The sequence below is a fragment of the Coenobita brevimanus genome, chromosome 108, assembly GCF_032717465.1.
Source record: "Coenobita brevimanus isolate Jiangsu-jjx chromosome 108, ASM3271746v2, whole genome shotgun sequence".
Classification (NCBI taxonomy): domain Eukaryota; kingdom Metazoa; phylum Arthropoda; class Malacostraca; order Decapoda; family Coenobitidae; genus Coenobita; species Coenobita brevimanus.
In genome coordinates this window covers 4,880,082-4,897,581 of record NC_137061.1, presented here as the reverse complement: position 1 = coordinate 4,897,581, position 17,500 = coordinate 4,880,082, and the positions used below count along the sequence as shown (strand labels likewise).

The 17,500-nt window shown below is 41.1% G+C and overlaps 1 protein-coding gene across 1 annotated transcript in view; it reads right to left on the bottom strand.

The window, feature by feature from the left end:
* Window positions 1-1,051: 1,051 nt before the first annotated feature.
* Window positions 1,052-17,500, bottom strand: part of LOC145416894 (uncharacterized) — a 45,735-nt gene continuing 29,286 nt past the window's right edge. The window contains exon 2 of the mRNA XM_080285759.1: window positions 1,052-1,533. Within this exon, the coding sequence (XP_080141885.1) occupies window positions 1,052-1,533 (482 nt within the window). The remainder of the gene's footprint in view (window positions 1,534-17,500) is intronic.

Below are 17,500 nucleotides of genomic sequence, written 5' to 3'. Positions count from 1 at the left end.
TGGTATGGTGTGATGTGGTGTGGTGTGGTGTGTGGTATGCTGAGGGTGTGGTGGTGCAGGAGTGGTGGTGATTTGAGGGAACAGGATGGAGGGAGGGCACCAGATATAGACAGAAAATGAGAGAGAGAGAGAGAGAGAGAAATATCGTAACTAAGATTTCTTTTCTTCTTGCGGTGAGGAGACACAAGAATTTAGTAAGTTTATATATTAGCTTTCTGGAAGTGGCTATGGAGATTTCGTAGCAAATTTTTCTCAGCGATTTATTCCGAACGCTATACCACAGTCCACTCTCGTATGTTATTGATGCACAGTGTCAATAACAAAATGACGTAAATAACCTACAGGGGAAGAATTAGATGCATTATGCCTAAATAAATCGCTAAGGAAGAGGTGCTACGGAGTTTAGAGTACAGGTCACGGATTCACAAACAAACTTAAGATCAGTCCTTCGTCTTAAGTACTATTTTTTTTTTTTTCTAATTCGTAACTGATGGATTTAATTTTTTGACATGGGATTAGGAAGATGGAAGATTTATTTATTTATTTATTTATGTTTTTTTGTGTTTTGAACCGATTTGTTTTTTGCACGAGGGATAAAGAAAGGAAGATAGAGTTAGCCAGATTCTCTTCTTCCTGGAAAAAGAAAAAAAATCTTAGTTACAAGGAGAGAAATAGTCGTAAGTCGGTTTGTGCATCTGAGGTCAGGTGATATGTGAAGTGGGGGTCAGGTCATGAGAAGAGGTAACGACTAGGTGGGGGTGAGAGTTCAGGGGATGAGGTGGAAGGTGCTGCGTGGGAGTGAAGGGTTATATAAGGTTATGATAGGTCAGGGATGCAGGTGGCACTGACGGTGAGGAGCCAGATCAGGTCAGGTTAATTTAGGTCAAGGAGGCAGGCTGGATGGAGGGCAAGGTTCAAGTCAGGTCACGAGAGTTGATGGTAGTGTCTGAGTGGCAAGGTGAGGGGTTCAAATCAGGCGAAGTCAGGTCAGGTCAGGCTGGGAGGTGGATGGGGCTGATGGAGGGTTAGGGGTCAGGTCAGGTCACAAGGGTCAGCGTGCCAGGTGGTGTAGGTACAGTGCTGCCAGGGGTGTGTGTGGGGGGAGGGGGCCACGGTAAGATAGGGGGGCGGGGCAGAGTAAGGGGGGTGGTGGGGGAGGTAGGAGGCCTCCGGGGTAGGTGGAGATGGGCGGGCTGGGTGGCTGTGTGGGCGTGTTCACATCACACCCGGGGTTTTGTTTCTTCCACTTGGTACGGCGATTTTGAAACCAGATTTTAACCTGCGTCTCCGTCAGGTTGAGCGCCAGGGCAAGATTAAGTCGCTCACACACACTGAGGTACCGCGTCTGCTTGAATTTGTTTTCCAAGGAGACTAGTTGTTCGTAGGTGAATGCAGTACGCGCCCTCCGAGGTTTGCCACTGCCACTGCCATTGCCACTGCCGCCACCGCCACCTTTTCGACTGCCCCCCGACATACTGCTGCCGCTCGTAGTGCCACCGTGGACATCACCCTCATCACCGGAGTCTGAGCACACTGTAGGGGAGAAAAGTGTTAGTTCAGTGAAGGGTAGGTGGATACTCGGACATATTCCATCAACGCCATTTTCAGGATAAGTTAGGTTCGACTGGTCTGTGCTGGGTATGATAACAGAAAATTGAGCAGATTAAAAGTGTACCACCTAAAGTAAGAGACGCTGGGTACAGTGGGGGAGGCATTGGTTGGCTCGAAGAAAGTGACTGACTGACTGGGAAAGTACTCAAATGCTCCACCAAGTTACGACATGCAGTCACTAAATTCACAAGCCTGGATACTGAGATACTAACAAATTTGTGATCAGTTTCTTGCCATAAGTAATCTAGCATTTGTTTTTAAAGGCTAGACAAAGAGAGAGCAAAAATAAATCTGTTTTTACCACTGGAAACTGATCTTTTAGTTGGTTTGGGAAGCTGAACTGTAATCCTTTTTTAATTCCAGGTATGTACAACCTGGAGTGGAAGAAGATCCGGCCTGAGAGTCACGTGGTCGGCCTAGAAATCGATTTTAAGACTGAGGAAGTGTTGTGGCTCTCTGCAGGTTAGTTCGGCGTTTATTGTTTTTCTCATGTTTTATTTTCTCTGTTTCTATTTTGGTGCTTGTGTTTTCAGTCTTCTTACCAATCCTTCTTGCCACACAAACTATTTTGGGGCCAACTGACTTGAAACTTACACTGTATGTAACTGGGTGTGTTGTCTCAAGATATATTTCTCAGATTATTCATTTGAGTCTCTTAAGTATTTTATGTCCCTCCATACAAAAGACAGGTGCAGAACCACCAAAAGGCAGATTTTAAAAACTAAGAACCAAAACAACCATCTGAACAAAGAAACGTGTTCTGTTCGGCTTCGAACGTGGTTACAATACAGAGCGAATTCAGTTCGACCGTGCCCTCTAGTCTGTTACAGATATTCGAGAGAAAACGGATCTTGTGAGTAGCCTGTAAGGGGATACTATACCAGAAACAAGGTTTGGGAAATGTCATGCATTTGCTGGAAAATTGGTTCTCTAGTTCAGTGTTTTATTACCTTCCCCAGCGGAATTGGAGGAGGGTATGTATTCACCTCCTTGTTTGTCTGCTTATTTGTCCCCAAGATATGTCAGGAAGTGATTGATGGATTTCAGTGACATTTTGCGGATATGTGGGTCATGGGCTAAGGGAGAGTTGAATAAATTTTAGTGAGATCTGAGTTGTCTGATATAGGCGTTGGCGAAGGTATGCACTCTCCTAGTGCTATATCCTTGTTATAAGCGAGCGAGCACAGCGATGTCTACTCTACGTTCAGGTAGACCGCGGTGGTTTTCAGAGGCTAACGCCTGTAGTCTTGAAACTGAGGGCAGGGGTTACCCTTCCCGCACCCCGCTCGAGGTGGAAGCTCACACCTGCAACGTAAGTGGTAGTCTTGAATGCGGGAGAGCGCACCCTTTCGTGTGGGTAGGCGCGGCAAAGAGTTGGTAACACTGATTAATTTTAAAATTCAAAATCTTAAGAAAAAAACAATACATTTGACAGTTTCTAAGATTCACACACAATATAATCTATTAATGTTTGCAATTCTTACCTCTTCAGTTATTAAAGACTGACATTTGTTCTTAAATACTCTGTGTAGGAGTATGCATACAGGATTGGAGAACCTGTACCGCAGGAAAAATTCTGTCAGACATAGCTTCAAAGGGGTTCATGCTGTCAGTAATAACCCTATGAATACGCCTTGGCTGGCCATACCGATTTTGACTATATTTCTGCCCCAAATACTTGTTTTTGCCGTTCTTCCCACCCAGAACCCTGAAATCCCACCCCCCAAGACACGGGGTGGGGGGTTAATTTGAAAATCAATCACGAACACCGAAAATAAAAGCCAAATTCGTTCAGATCACACCAAAATACACCAGAAAAATATATTGCCACGCCAAAACAAAATAGTGCGGACTTGTAAAGGCGCATCGAACGCAAACATAAGACTTCGTAATTCAAACTAACTGGCTGTGCACCAGTCATCTGTTTAGTAGTACTCGGCCTTTCTTTACCGTAGGAATCATTTCACGTACTAATCACACTGATTATAAAAGTATCATGCACAGTATCTGAAAAACAACTTGGTAGAAATATTGAAAAATAAAAGAGAAGTGGATACTGTATCTCATCTTTGTTTTTGTCTCGTCGTAAATTAACCTTCCCCGGAGAAGTGGTGAAGTCTTTTAAAACTATAAAAATATTAAACGCTTATTTTTTTTTTTTCTTTACACGATGTTTTTATCATTAAATTAAAATTCCCATCACACAAACCATAGGATCCTTGAAATGCTACATAGTTTTCTTTGCACAAGGCTGTTATAATATGACGTAGGGGCATGCGAAGGGGTGCAATGAGACCCCCCGCGGATTCTAGGACTACGCTGTGGTAATCCTCTCCCATTCACCGGGGAACGCTCTCCCTTTCGTGCGTTAAGACTACCAAAACATGCGGATGGGGCAAGGTGAACTCCTTCCCACAGTTTAAGACTACGGACGTAAGTCCTTTTCAACCATGTGAGATAGAGAAGAGACTCTCAGCAGGCAGTAGATACATTCAGTAAATTTTTTTTAGCTATATATTTACTCACAGGACAAAAGAAACCCCTTGGAATCCCAGCTTTCCAATAGAATATACTGAGGGCTTTAATTGACGTACACCACTATGAAAACGAATCTTAAAAATATTTTATGTTGTAACTCTCTATTTCTTGCATGAGTTCTAACAATGAATTATCGGATATAACGCTCATAATTTTACATGAAGTTTTTTTTTTCTGTTTAGGGGGTGAAATCAGCAAGGCTAATCGCCCCATTTTTTTTTTTTTTTTTCTCAATCAATAGCCAAGAGTTTATCGACGCAGTTTATTGACACGGCAATTCGGGAGCAGAGAACTGAACATTGGGCGTGTGAAAAATGCTACGGCGCCTCGCTGTATGCACATCCAGAGAGAAAACTTGAGAAAGTAAATATTTTATCTCAATTAATCTTCTGTTCTGGTTAAACTACCTCACCAGAAATGTTCGAAGTTTACACCAAGATGAAATTATGATGATATGCATATGTACAGACGCTCGCTCGCTCATCACGCTCTCACAAAGCGCACTTGACTGGTTATCTTTGTCACACCAGCAACCACCCGTATCAACACCAGACCTACGACCATTACGTTCTTTTCACAACCACTACTTGCACCACCAACCTACTAAACCATCTTCAGCATGCCTGCATCTCTACCTCACCTCCACCATCACCCCCCCACCCCACACACACAAGCAAGCACGCATGTACAGTCACGGAAAGTTCCGCATTACCCACCTCCTGAAGCACTGGAGTGAGACGGGTGAATGTGAAGCAGCAGCCAGACCTCACATGTCTGGTAACTGTGAGTGTGAAGGAGGGGGAGGCGGGGGATTGGGGGCAGAGGAGGGTTTAGTGATAGACTGAAAATCACGTGTAGGTGTGCAATGTATGACTTGGGCTGTGTGTTGGGGTTAATTTGGCATGGATAAATGATAATATGATGATGGCATTTTATGCAAAAAAATTACGTAAATGTCTGTAGTGTCGTCAGGAAAGTTATGGAAGTTTGCAGAGTTCGGACAGAAGTTTGAATGCTTTCATTCCTTCTCGAGTTTAGCATGAGACGCTTCCCCAAGAGATATTCATAATGATATAACATATATGTATACTTCTGTGTTGAAAACAAAACCACTATATTTCTCTCTCTCTCTCTCTCTCTCTCTCTCTCTCTATGTATTTATGTATATTCGTAGATTCGTATAAATATATTTATTTATTTATCCTCTGTCGTCCCACTGTAAACATCCGCCTGCAAACATTTTCAGTGTTATTCTGATAATTATTCATCTCGAACTTCAAGTCAAGGGTAGTGTGTAATAATAATGGTTCCTCTAATTTCTTCTTACCTTCATAGTAGAAAAATACGGGTCATGGTAGAGGGAATCTATTCTCAGTTTCATTCCATAAATGCTGGCGTACCTCAGGGAACAGTTTTGGCGCCAACCCTTTTTCTCATTCATATAAATGACCTCCTATCGGTCACTCACAACCCAATAAACTCATATGCTAATGAGTCGACCCTTCATAGTTCTTTCACATTTAGTACCTCCTGTACACATTTTGATCTTATAAATTCCCAAATAAACACAGCAGTTTCTTTGAACCAGGACCTTTCTAAAATCAGTCAATGGGGACAAAAAAAATCTGGTCTCATTTAATGCTCAGAAAACTAAATACATTAATTTCTCCAATAGAAAGAATCCCTCAGACTCACACATAATTTTAAATGTCAGTATTCCCATATCCACTACAATTGATATCCTAGGTGTTACTCTAAAGCCCAACCTAAGCTGGACAGCTTATGTTAAATCCCTTGCTAAAAATGCTTCTAAAAACTGGGACTTATGTAGAGTTCGTGAGTTCTTCACTGACGAGCAGATGGCCACAATATACAAAAGTCATGTGCGTTCTCAGATCGAATACTGTTCACCACTGTGGAGTGGATGTGGAGCGGTTGCATTGAGGCAGTTGGACAGAATTCAAAATAAAGCCATTAGATTAATCAATAATCCTGCCATAACGCAGGACCTTCCTCCGTTATCAGTACATAGAGATGTTGCTTCTTTAACACTATTTTATCGATATTTTTACCGTAAGTGCTCTAACGAACTGGCTTCAATTGTGCCTCCCCTTCACATTTTCTCCCGAAATACTCGGGCAGCTGGGAGTGCCCATGAACTCTCACTCTCTCCCCCACAATGCAAAACCTCTGCTTATCAAAATTCATTTATCCCCAGAACTACTACTCTCTGGAATTCACTTCCTGGGAGTTGCTTCCCACATACATTTAATCCTCTCGATTTTAAATCCAATTGTTATAAGTATTTTATGAATGGAGGATGCCTTTAGGCACATGGACTTATTGTTATTATTATTTTTTTGCTTTGTTTTTCCTTCCTCCATTCATTATAAAAAAAAAAAAAAATTAAAAAAATATTTATATGAGCGATGAACAGGTTCTTCGGTTTCCTATAGACTGAATGACATGGGAAGTCCTATTTTAAGATCAGTCTCTGTAACTATCATTCCTATCGAACATTACAAAACGAAGCCAAAGAAGCATACCTTTGACAGTAAACCTGTATTGATACTGTGACGTGAGCAACTCTCCAAACCCTCCCAGCCCCGGCCACCCTCCTTCCCACTCACAGTTACCAGACATGTGGGGTCTGCTGCTTCGTGTCTGTTCGTCGACCACCAATGCTCCGAACAGTGGGTAATGCGGAACTTTCCCTGACTGTACCACCACCAGCACCACAACCACACCTTCCCCCACCAGAACCACACCCCAACAACCTCTCCTCCCCCTCACCACCACCAGTGCTACCATCACCACAACCACAACTACACCTCCATCTCCTACCACCATCACAACCACACCACCATCAGCACGTCTACCATAACTGCACCTCCATCTTAACACAACAAGCACATCACTACCACCACCACAAACACACCTCTCTCACCACAACCCTCACCCCTCTGCCTCCCCAATCCCCCCATCACCGGCACAACTACCCACCAGATATAATAATTAGGATGTCGCCGTTTAACAATAACTCCCACATTTAAAGAGCGCATCGAAGCCAACATTACCACTGATTTATTACTGAGCAACAGCAGAAAAATGGCCGCCACGATAAAAAGTAACTCTGCAATAGACCAGGACCAATTAATAGCCGGAAAGTAAAAGCTATTGTTGTCCGGCCTGAAAACTGTAGCGTTCTATTGTCCACCCTTCATTACACGCAAAAATCCTGTACTATATTCTTTTCACTCTTACTTCGAGAGGGACGCCTTCGTGTGGTGGCATCCGATATAACAAGGCTGGTCCTCTGCCTGGGTATACAAACGTCCCTCAGTCCCCTCTCTATCCACTGAAAGGAGGATGGTGAACTGAGGCAGAAGGAATTTTTCAGCCGACAGTCTACCGGGTTAACATTCAGATGAGTTTGGGGATGCAGCTATAGTCAGTTTGTTTTCACTTGACGGAACTGGGCCACTTCCACAACTTGAATGCAGTGTCACGAGTGCATTAATTTCGATGGGTTTTAGTTATGAGATGTGAGTGAGTCTCCTTGGTTACTAGTTAAAATGATCTTCCGGTCTGACTACACTTGGTCATCAACACAGAAAGGAGTTGGGGATGTTTGTCAGGTTAGAATAAATACTACAACTGCAACTACTCTTACTTACCCCTAAAACTTCCATCTCTCTGTCTTGAATCCTGACTTATAGACAAGAGATTAACACCTGAATATGATGCCAGTCACGAAGAAGTGCTATTGAAACGATGTCTTATTGTTCCATTGAGCTACGTGAAATAAACTGCAGGACAAAAAACTCAGAGCCAAGTTAAGTTAAGAGGACTATAGTAGTGAAGTTGTGGTTAGTGAAGGTGACTTATTAACTTTATATTTTCAACGTAATAAAGATAAACCCATTAAAGTTCTGTAGTTCGTTCATTTTAACTATAGATTTTCGTCCTTTTGTAGTATATTTCCTGTAACTTAGTGGCAAAATACGACAATAATACAGTTCAATATTCCTTCCACAACACTTCTTCGTGACTAGCAGTTAGTGATAATCTCCATTTATAGCTAAGAATTCAAGATAGAGGGATGGTAATTTTGCACCTAGTTAAAATGAACAGATTATAATTATATGCTTGCCGTCTCTCCATCTTTAATGCTGAGGTGTAACAAGAGATTAACGCTAGAGAATGATGCTAGTCACAAAGAAGTGTATGGAAATGATGTAGAGCCATAGTATTGTCTTCTGCCACTGAGCTAGGGGCAGTATAGTGCAAAAAGACGAATGTGTAAGCCAAGTTAAAGTGAATGGAATATAGTCGTGCTGAAGAGGTTAATGGAGATGAATTGTTCGGTAGGAAGTGGTGTGTGTGTGTGTGTGTGTGTGTGTGTGTGTGTGTGTGTGTGTGTTCTTACCTAATTGTATCTTTACAGCAATGAGTCAAGCTCGTACTGTCCCGTGTCTTAAACCATATTTATCGTACATATCCTTAAATTTGTGAATTGTTTTGGCACACACTATTTCATTCGGTAGTGCACTCCACTGATCAATTGCTCTGTTTGGGAAACTAAATTTCCTTACGTCTTTATCGCCTCTCTTTTTATGCAGTTTTTTGCAATGTCCTCTTGCTGATGCTTCCCCATAGGTTAAGTAATCATTTATGTCTATTTTCTCCTTCCCTGATATGCATTTATATAGCATTATCATGTCACCTCTTTTCCTTCTCTCCTGTAGTGTTGGTAGATTCAGTTTATTTAGTCTTTCTTCGTAGCTTAGATCCCTTAAGCTTGGCATCCATCTTGTAGAGGCCCTTTGAACTTTTTCAATCTTGTCTATGTGTTTTTTGAGATGAGGACTCCAGACTGCTGATGCATACTCCAGGGTTGGTCTGATGAATGATGTTATTATCTTTCTTAGCATGTCTTCATTTATGTATGTGAATGCTATTCTCATACTTGCAAGCAGTGTATACATGTTCCGTACCTTCTCACTGATGTGGTCAGCCGGAGATAGTCTGTTATTGATAATCACACCTAGGTCCTTCTCTCTTTCTGATGTGTGTAGGGTTTTATTTCCTAACGTATAATCCCAATCATGTGTGTGTGTGTGTGTGTGTGTGTGTGTGTGGCCTGAAAAATGATACTTTACTCTGGTCTCAGGGAAAGGGCTGTTAAACCTATGCCCAGAGTCGGATGTAAGTAAATAATAAAAAGTAAATAAATTACTACTACTACTACTAATAATAATAATAATAATACCGGTGATAATAATAATAATAATAATAATAATAATGAGGAGGAGGAGTAGAATAACAGTAATAATAAGTGATAATAATAATAATAATAATAATAATAATAATAATAATAATGAGGAGGAGGAGTAGAATAACAGTAATAATAATAGTGATAATAATAATAATAATAATAATAATGAGGAGGAGGAGGAGTAGAATAACAGTAACAATAATAGTGATAATAATAATAATAAAACAAACGGACGATTTTATTAAGATGATGAAACCTTGAAGTTCCCCCCAAATCGGAAACTGAATAAAATCGTCTGGAAAGAGTTAGAATGGAACCGAATGGAGAGAGAAAAGAAAGAAAGAAGTTTTTAACAGTGATGGTAGTGTAGTGTAGATATCAACCCTTCTACTGGTAAATTCTAGCTGTTTTTAGGACGATTTTATTCAGCTCACAAATTCCTCTCATACCGTGTTGATAAAGGCTAGTGATACTCCTTTTACCCTAACTTGGCCTAAAATTGCCATCCCTTCGTCTTGAATGCTGAGTTGTAGCACTAGATTAACACTAGAATATGATGGTATAGTCACGAAGAAGTGCTATGGAGAGGATGTTGAGCTATACTAAGGAGAGTTTTAACGCTAGATTAACACTAGAATATGCTGGTTTAGTCACGAAGAAGTGCAATGGAGAGGACGGAGAGTTTGAGCACTAGATTAACACTAGTATCTGATGGTATAGTCACGAGGAAGTGCTATGGAGAGGATGTAGAGCTATACTAAGGAGAGTTTTAACGCTAGATTAGCACTAGAATATGCTGGTTTAGTCACGAAGAAGTGCTATGGAGGGGATGTAGAGCTGTACTACGGAGAGTTTTAGCACTAGATTAACACTAGAATATGATAGTATAGTCACGAAGAAGTGCTATGGAGAGGATGTAGAGCTGTACTATGGAGAACTTTAGCACAATAACACTAGAATATGATGGTATAGTCACGAAGAAGTGCCATGGAGAGACTGAAAGCTGTACTAAGGAGCTAGAGCTTTAACACTAGATTAACACTAGAAGGAAGGAACGGTTTGCGGGCTCCTGGCCTTTGGTTCCTTCTTTCGTGCATTAAAAAAAAAAAAATTGGAGCTGTTCGGTGGTGATCTTTTTCAATTAAGCTGGAGAAGAACGAAAATCTGGGCCAAGTTAAGCTGAAAAGACTGTAACTTCCCCAGCTCCTAAAATCATTCCTAAACTCTTGTGTCTACAGCTTAACTTTATTTTTGTCCTTTTACAGCTTATTTCCCGAAGCTCAGTGGCAGAATAGACAATGTTACGGCTCTACATCCTTTCCTTAGCACTTCTTCTTGACTAGCACCATGTTTTACTGTTAATCTCTTGCTACGTCTGAAAATTGAAGATGGAGAGATGGCAGTTTTACAAGTTAAAGTGGACAGAGTATTGGAATAATTGAGAGAGAGAGAGAGAGAGAGAGAGAGAGAGAGAGAGAGAGGGAGAAATATCCCCTGAAGCAATTAACAGATGTCTCCCATAAGCTAAAAAGATGGCGTAATGGGAGAGAGAGATTAAGAGAGAGAGAGAAACTAAAGACTATCATACTGTTGTGGTGAATGGCGCTTTTTTTCCTTATCCCTGTACAATGAGAGGTCTCGCCTAAATGAAACTATCTGGGAGTCGAAAAAATAAAAAAACAAAAACAAAAATAGGAAGCTTTATCGCTGTCAGGGGGTTAATAAATCGTCTGGCGGCTCAAAGATTAAAATAAGTCATCGCTGTTAGAGTAAACGTGGAATAGATAACCATAGGCGCTTGACCACGGTGCTCATGTCCGAAACTTAGGCCTTTGAGACAGTTGAGGGTTCGTCATTGATTTTGGGATACAAGGCTGGTGTATGATCCAGATTACCATAGTTACCTGCCCTACCTGTTACCTGGGGACTCATTACTCATCCAGGTTACCCCCGTTACCTGCCCTGTGTGTTACCTGGGGACTGAAAGGGTTACCTGTGTATGGGGTAATTAGATTTGACTCATAAGGTGTATGTTATTGGCTTTATTGTGCCTGCTTCCTGCCATTTTACGCAATTCAGTAAAGAGATTTCGTTTAGAAGTAAGGTCAGAGAAGGTCATATCTACGCTTCCTGGGTAAGTAGTCGCACGTAAGCTGAATAAAATCGTCTGGAGAGAGCAGAAATATGAGAAAAAATGGGAGTATGTTAGAGTGTCGCGACGGAACCTTAGAACACACACACACACACACACACACACACACACACACACACACACACACACACACACACACACACACACACACACACACACACACACACACACACACACACACACACACACACACACAATGTGAGAAAAATGGGTGTATATTAGAGTGTTGTGACAGAACCTTAGAACACACACACACACATAAAATGTGAGAAGAATGGGTGTATATTAGAATGTAGTGACAATTTTACACACACACACACACACACACACACACACACACACACACAGCCTAGCCCAGATTGTATAGAGACCATCGGGAGTACCTCCTTCCTAATACCTCTCTGTAAGGCGTAGGGTCCCGGGGCTAGGCTATATTACCCCAGAATAATTAGGGGTAGATGACTGGCCTGCGTCCCTGGTGGCTCTGTATGATAAAAAATAAATAAATAAATAAATAAATAAATAAAAATCCAGCTTCTTTGAGTTTCCAATCGACGAGTATTTTTTTTTTTTTTTTTTGTCACTACCCGAGAATCATAGCTAAAAAAAATCTTCGATAGTTTCTTTAATAGTAGGGCATTTTCTCTCTCTCTCTCTCTCTCTCTCTCTCTCTCTCTCTCTCTCTTTATTCACCTAAGGACAGATGATGATGACACCCTGCAAAGATGACCTATAATACTCAATAATCCAAACAGGTAGCAAAGCCATGAATCGCACCTCAGTATCGCCAAAACCCCGATGTGTAAAGGGATTTATGAATATACAGTCGGTGAAAAAAATATCAGAGCTTTTCCTTTCTTGAAATAGTGGCCGAAGGATATTAAATAGTCTTCAAAAATGTATAAAGAAATTGTATAAGAGGGAATTTAATACAACATATGATATACACTATAGGGCGTTCACTCCAGCCTGGCAAAAATCCCTAACTCCTTTTAGCTCAGTTGATGGCCAGGTGGTGTCAGGCTGGAGGGTTGATTTGACTAGTAACCAAAGAGACTCATTTCTATCCCATAACAAAGGCTCAGCTAATGTCATGCAACCACGACTTAGCAGTAGGAGAGTAACCCAATTCCGTCAAATGAAAACAGACCCTCTATAGTCACTCAGAAATATTTGCTTTAGATACGGACAGCAACAACGCTGATTTTGAAGATATAATATCGATTCAGTGCACCTAGTGTTGGGAGGCGTACCGTACCCGCGTACCATAGTGAATAATACTAATAGTAGTAGCAGTAGTAGTAGTAGTAGTAGTATTAATAATTATAATAATAATAATAATAATAATAATAATGATAATAATAATTAATAATAACAACAACAACGTCGTCAACGATGACGACGTTATTATTATATATGAAAAGATTAATAATAATAATAATAATAATAATAATAATAATAATAATGATAATAATAAAGTCGTCAACGACGACGACGTTATTATATATGAAAAAATTAATAATAATAATGATAATAAAGTCGTCATCGACGACGACGACGACGACAGAGAGTGGAGAAGATACGAAATAATGTGATTCGTGAAAGATGTGGAGTTAGGAAGTCTATTGACACCAGAATCGAAGAGAGTGTACTGAGATGGTATGGTCATGTGGAGAGAATGGATAACAATAGAGTGGTGAAAAAAGTATATCTGAGCGAATATGAAGGAGGAAGGAGGCGAGGTAGACCAAGGAGAGAGGGGAAAGACAAGATGGATGAGTGAGTGAGGAAGAGAGGTTTGGAAGTCGGTGAGGCTAGGGGACTGACAAGAGATCGAGCTAGCCGGATGAATGTTGTAAGAAGTGTATGGTCAGGGATTTGGCACCCCTTTTTAATGTGGCAGCGTCCGGATTGACTCTATCGGATACGTTTATGGTGACAGGGTTGACTGTGGGTCGAAATGAGACTAAAGATAAATTAAGTCCACCCCATACGACCTTGACCTTTGACCATTAACCTTGCTGACCTATTCAGTTCATCATCCCTTTTTACTTATCACTGACAAAAGTTTGGTCGAAATCTGTGGAGGGGTTCAGGAGATATCGTGTCCACACACATGACTTTGACCTTTGACCCCTTGATCTTTCTGACCCAGTCAGGTCATCATCCCTTCATACTGTATCACTGACTAAAGTTTCGTCGGGTTCAGGAGATACTGCACCCACAAAGATAAACTAAGTCGACCCCATTATGACCTTGAACTTTCACCCCTTGACCCGACTGACCTAATCAGTTCATCATCTCATTTGTCATCACTAACAAAAATTTGGTGATCCTTCAATGGGTTCAGGAGATATCGCGCCCACAAGATTTTTACAAATGGCATCCCACAAGGATGAATTAAGTCGACCCCACGTGATCATGACCTTTGACCCCTTGACCTTGCTGACCTAACGAGTTATATCGACTCTTTATACTGTTTCAATGACAAAAGTTTGGCTGAAATCTGTCGAGGGGTTCAGGAGATATCATGACCACAGGGATAAACAATCAACGCCATGTTACCGTGACTTTTGACCCCTTGACCTAGCTGACCGAATCAGTTCATCATCTCCTCGTACTGCATCACTGACAAAAGTTTGGTAGAAATCCGTCGTTGGGTTCAGGAGATACCACACCCAGAAAAGTGTTATGGACGCATGCACGCACCAACGCACACACGTGGAAGGATGGTCAGACTAATCACTTAATGCTTCCTCCGCCATAGGTGGACGGAAGCATCATAATAATAAGTCATTATCATCATCATCATCATCATCATCATCATCATAAGCAACAAGGAGCACTCTGAGATTGCAGTGCCCTCACACATACCAAAATTAATGGTCTGAAGTCCCACCATGTGCCTTTGCTTGTGATCTTGGACTTTGAGTGATTGCTCTAAGAATCAGATCCCTTCATCATTGGTTTACCCTGAAGCTAAGTTGATATTGCCATGTGACCTTCATCATTAACCTGCTGTTAAAAAAGTCAACCACTTGACTGACCCTCAGACCTTCCACCAAGTTTGGTTCATATCAGATAAAAAAAGTTTTAATAATTCTGTTCTCACACACACACACACACACACACACACACACACACACACACACACACACACACACACACACACACACACACACACAGGTGCGCGCGCGCGAGAGAGGAAAGCATAATAATATCTCGCGTCTCAGGCGCATATAATAATAATAATAATAATAATAATAATAATAGTAATAACAACAACAACAATAATAATAATAATAATAATAAATTATTTATTATTATTATTATTTTTTTTTATTATATTATTATTATTATTATTATTATTATTATTATTGTTATTTACCATTAGGAAGAAACTTTTGATATTGACTGGGCAGTACCGTACTGGATTCCGTGCCGTATCCGTGGCAGGGTACGGCGTGGTGGTGCACGGCCCACACAGCAGCGGTATGGAGGCCGCCCCAGCAATTAACGTTGAGAGCGAGTATTGCTAATAGTAAAGTTGAAATATGCGGGGAATTTGTGTCGGAATTATCCCATGCTCGGCAACCTGTTCCTGTATGCAAATTGATATTGTTATGGAGGCCATAAAGAGGCTCACGTTGCGAGCAGTTTGCCGTGACGTGTATAACCCCACCAATGTATTAGTCTAGCCTCGCCCCCTACGCACCACGCACCCCGCCCCCATACACGCAAACACACATTAGTTTTTTTTTTTTTTTTTTTTTCGCGATTTCATTCATGAGCTTGTGAATGATTTAGAGGAACGTGCGATGGGGATGACTGCACTCATTTTGGTAGGGTTGTAATTTTGAGGAAGTTCTGTGCGTGGGAGTGACCAACACGAGTTTTTTGTTTTTTTTTTCCTTTTTCTTTCTTTTGTTTCTTTTTTTTTTAGCACATAGGTTTCGGGGTGATCTATAGCCCTTTTTTAACACGATGACGCCTCCTGAGCAGAATAAAATCGTGTGGATGTTGAAAGAATGCAACCCAAAAATAATGTAATTTTAGTTTGGATACAATTTTGGGTAACAGCTCCACGTGGATGCAACCAGTACGGATTTTTTATATCATTTTCAAACACATTGATTATTATTAATCCTTCCTAAATGAAGCTGAATAAGGAACACTCAGGGAGCTCCACACCCACTCCGTCCTTGTGTGAATTTGCTGCCACCAATTCTCAAATTCATGTAACTTCATCCTTGCCTCACCCTCAGCTCTTTCATCAAGTTTGGTCCAAATCGAATGAAATTTCTTTGAGTTGATCCTGCCCTGTGACCTTGACCTTTGACCCATTGTTCTCAACCTCATCCTTACTCGATCCTCATCCCTTCCAGCAAGTTTGATAAAAAACAAGATGAAAACCGTTTGAGTGTAGCCTACTCTTAATATACCGAAGAACACACGCCGGACTGAAAACAGTACACACCCGCGCCACCACACGCGGGTGTGTAAAGTCGCTGGGAGAAAGTTAGAAGGTAGGAAAAATGCATAAAAGACGTCATCATAGTGAAATGGAATAAAAACACAAATTATTTTCCCCACGATATCATTCAAAGGCTTGTAAGGAGTGAATGAGAAAGATAAGTGTACTAACTCTGGTCTGGTATATTTATGAACAACCTCTATACCTGGATAATACCAACACCAGTCTTTGTATTACTTCAGATGACATTAACAGTCCTTGGTCCTTCCTAATTAAAGCAGAATAAAATCGTCTAAAGGCAGCAAGAATACAACAGAATAGAGGTTATTTTCTATCTATCTATTGCCAGACGCCTCAGTCCCGTTTGGGGTGGCCTCAAACAAATCGCCTCCAAGTCGCCCTGTCCCCCACCATTTCACTGCCCTGCTCCCAACTCACACCCCCCTTTCTCATATTTTCACTGGGTTTTAATTCTGGACAACCTCTTTACTGGATAATATCGAGTATATTTATTTATTTATTTAATTATTTTCTAAGCATTGTGAGTGAGATTCGATCAACAAATAGCTTTTGATCAGTAATTAGTTTCCTCCTGGTACATAGGTGGAGACAATTGTTTTTGCTGGCATTATTACTATTCCTGCCTCAGAGTCTCACGACGATTCCACGAGAATCAGAGATTGCGTGAGGAATCTGAAGGGCCCAGGTTATGTGTCCTGGCATGGGCCATTGCTGATAGAAGAAAATCCAAGTTCTTTATGTGCAGTGGAAGGGCATGTCAGAAAGTGTCATTTCAGTAATATGTTGTGAATGAGATAAGTTAGTAGTGTGTACTGGAGATTTCATTGGGACCTGAACAAGTAATCTGAATTGCCCAGGTTGTGTCCTGGTGTGGGCCATCGCTGATAGAAAAAAAATCTAAGTCTTCCCAGTGCGGTCAAGTTCATTGTAAGAAACAGTGGATGGAGATTAGTGACTCTCCACAGGACAGTTACAGAGTTCTAGTTAGTCTTATTGTTTTCGCTGGTATTATTATTATTATTATCATTATTCTCGCCTCAGAGTCTCGCAACGATTCCAGGAGAATCGGAGACTGTGCGAGGAATCTGGAGGGCCAAGGTTGTGTGTCCTGGCATGGGCCATTGATGATAGAAAAAAAAATCCAACCCTCCCCAGTGAGGTCAAGGTCATTGTAAGAAACACTAGGAGTCACATGTGTTCGTCGACACCTTTTTCAGATCCATTGTTGATGTTTCACAAGAAGTTTCCTTAGGGTCGTGAGATCTTGTGTATATTACACATACCCTAACATATGGCAAAGTTTCCTTATTATGGCCACACAGTAAAAATACATAATTAACTGTTATTCTGGCCTCAGAGTATCCTGACGATTCCAGGAGAACCAGACTCTGCGCAAGGAATCTGGAGGGCCCAGGTTGTGTGTCCT